Below are 2,393 nucleotides of genomic sequence, written 5' to 3'. Positions count from 1 at the left end.
GAGAGAGAGAGAGAGAGAGCAGCTGACAGGAAGGGGAACAGAAAGAAACGGAGGGAGAGAAAGAAAGAGAGAGAGACAGCAGTTTTTTTTATGTTCTGTAACGTCAGAGGAGACGTAGGCTGCGTTCACACTGCAGCCTGAAGTGACCCAATTCCGATTTTTTTTGACATAATGTGACCTGTGTCCGATCTTTTCATGGCAGTGTGAACAGCTCAGGTCGGATTCTTTCAGAATGTGACCCAAATCCGATCCATAACCGATACGTATCCGATTCAAATGCGACCATAACGTTCAGGCCGCATTCATCCGAACTGAACGTCACTGAATCTCAACAAATCTCACTATTCTGCTCCTGATACGAGCAAGAGGGAAGAAAAACATCAACCATGACGGATTATATGAGGATTAAGTTGTTAATTTGCTGCTCCGGTTGAACAACAACTTCAAATATATAAGCTAAGCTACACCGTTAGCCTCCATGTTTACGCAAACTCTGAGCTCTTCTTCTTTATGGCGGTTAGCAGAACACTGAGAACGCTGACGCTATGGCGCCCTCTGCTGCGCATGCGGGGCACTTTCAGGTCGTTTGCCCGTTTACGCTGCAGAACACATGCAGGTAGCATTTACTGGCAGTGTGAACGGACCCGGCAAGAAAATCTGAATTGAGTCACTTCAGGCTGCAGTGTGAACGATTCACTAAACGTCGTGGAAGATGAATGAGCAGCTGAGCCTTCAGTCTGACCCACATCATTCTGACTGTAATGACCATAATGGTTGTGGTAAATCTACAGTGTGTGTTTATTTTTCCTTTGCTACCTCTGTGTGTGTGTGTGAGTGTGTGTGTCGCCTTGTTGCAATCAGCGCCGCTCGGTTCAAACGCAGAACCCGAGCCTACTCACAGAACCTCAGCACACATGGTGACCACATGCGGCAGCTGGGAGCCGTTTCTGAGTGTGTGTTTTGGGCCGCCGCCCTTCAGACTGAAGCAGGAGAAGAAAAGCTGCAGGTGGACGAATCGTTGGTCTGCAGGCTGCTTCTCGCTCTGTGGACCACAGAAAGAGGTGTGTGTTTCTCCCACAGAGAAACACGGAGGTTCTCCGGTCCGCTTCGTGTCTGCCTGGGTGAAATGCATCCATCCGTTCATCATGTCTACCTGCTGACCCTGCAGGGTAGGACAGGTGTCTGTCTCCAGATTCTCCATTTGGCTTTAGCTGTTTAAGGAGGAATGACAGCTGGAGTCCATAAAGCCTTCCTTCCTAGCACCTTGTTATGGTAGAAAATAGTTTCTGAACTCAGCAGAAAGTTAAATATTGTTTCTGTTTTCAGTCCAGCAGCTTCTCCTCCTCCTAGCTGTGTATGTTTTGAGCCGTCTCCTCCAGCAGACATATTTATCTCATGTTTGCACATGCAGTGTGTTTCCGTCTTTAACGCTGTGTGTCGTCAGCTGATGGGCTTAGCGGTTTACAACAGCATTGCTCTGGACATCCACTTCCCTCTCTACTGCTACAGGTAACAGCACTTCCCTCTTTTCTCAAGCTGTTCACTGCACCCACTGCCAGATTTAATAATGCTCCTGTGTTTTCCTGCAGGAAGCTGCTGACTCCGCCCACTGTACCGTCTGATCCTAATGCTTTTGTTGGCACGGCAACAGCCACCTTGGACGACCTGCAGCAGGTCATGCCTGTAAGGATCAATAAGCTGATAAACTTGTTCATTTGTGATCAAAATATTCAGTTTAAAATAAATTAACTTGAGTTTTGTTTCTTAATATCGAACATTTAGATCAGAAAAGGTATTGTTTTAGTTGGCCACCAGAGGGAGACAGAGTCAGACTTTTGAATCCATCCAGTTTAAATTATCTTCACTCAGTTTTACTTAATGTGTTGCTGATTAAACAAAAGTGCAGATCAGCATTTATTCTTCTGTTTCTCCATACGCCTGTTTGCGCTGCATATAAAATGCTGCAAAGCTTTAAAATACTCATATCTGGTGAAATAGCATTGTAAACTAATTCCTTATTGTTTTGTTTTTAATTTTTAAACTTGTGTAATTTTTCACCACTTTAGAATGATCAGAGTTTCTTTATTGAACTTGAAGAAACAGATGAAGAACCATTTTAAGTGTCAAAGTGAAATGGAAAACATTTGAGTTAGAAAATGACCAAACATGCATGTGAAAAACATGACCTGGGTCACTGCTATTTTGGCAGTGACCCAGGTCACAGTTAGCTCTGTTGGCACAGTTAGCTCTGTTAGTACTGTTAGTACAGTTAGCTCAGTTAGCACAGTTAGCTCCATTAGTACTGTTAGCTCCGTTAGTACTGTTAGCTTTGTTAGCACAGTTAGCTCAGTTAGCACAGTTAGCTCTGTTAGTACTGTTAGCTCTGTTAGTAC

The 2,393-nt window shown here is 44.4% G+C and overlaps 1 protein-coding gene across 1 annotated transcript in view; it reads left to right on the top strand.

Annotated features, from left to right (window-relative positions):
• Positions 1-2,393, top strand: part of hectd2 (HECT domain containing 2) — a 41,116-nt gene that overhangs the window by 22,814 nt on the left and 15,909 nt on the right. The window contains exons 15-16 of the mRNA XM_008430125.2: positions 1,445-1,509; positions 1,590-1,683. Of these exons, the coding sequence (XP_008428347.1) occupies positions 1,445-1,509; positions 1,590-1,683 (159 nt within the window). The remainder of the gene's footprint in view (positions 1-1,444; positions 1,510-1,589; positions 1,684-2,393) is intronic.

Source organism: Poecilia reticulata, linkage group LG15, assembly GCF_000633615.1.
Source record: "Poecilia reticulata strain Guanapo linkage group LG15, Guppy_female_1.0+MT, whole genome shotgun sequence".
Taxonomy (NCBI): Eukaryota; Metazoa; Chordata; class Actinopteri; order Cyprinodontiformes; family Poeciliidae; genus Poecilia; species Poecilia reticulata.
Note: the sequence above shows the minus strand (reverse complement) of the source record. Positions and strands in the feature narration are given on the sequence as shown.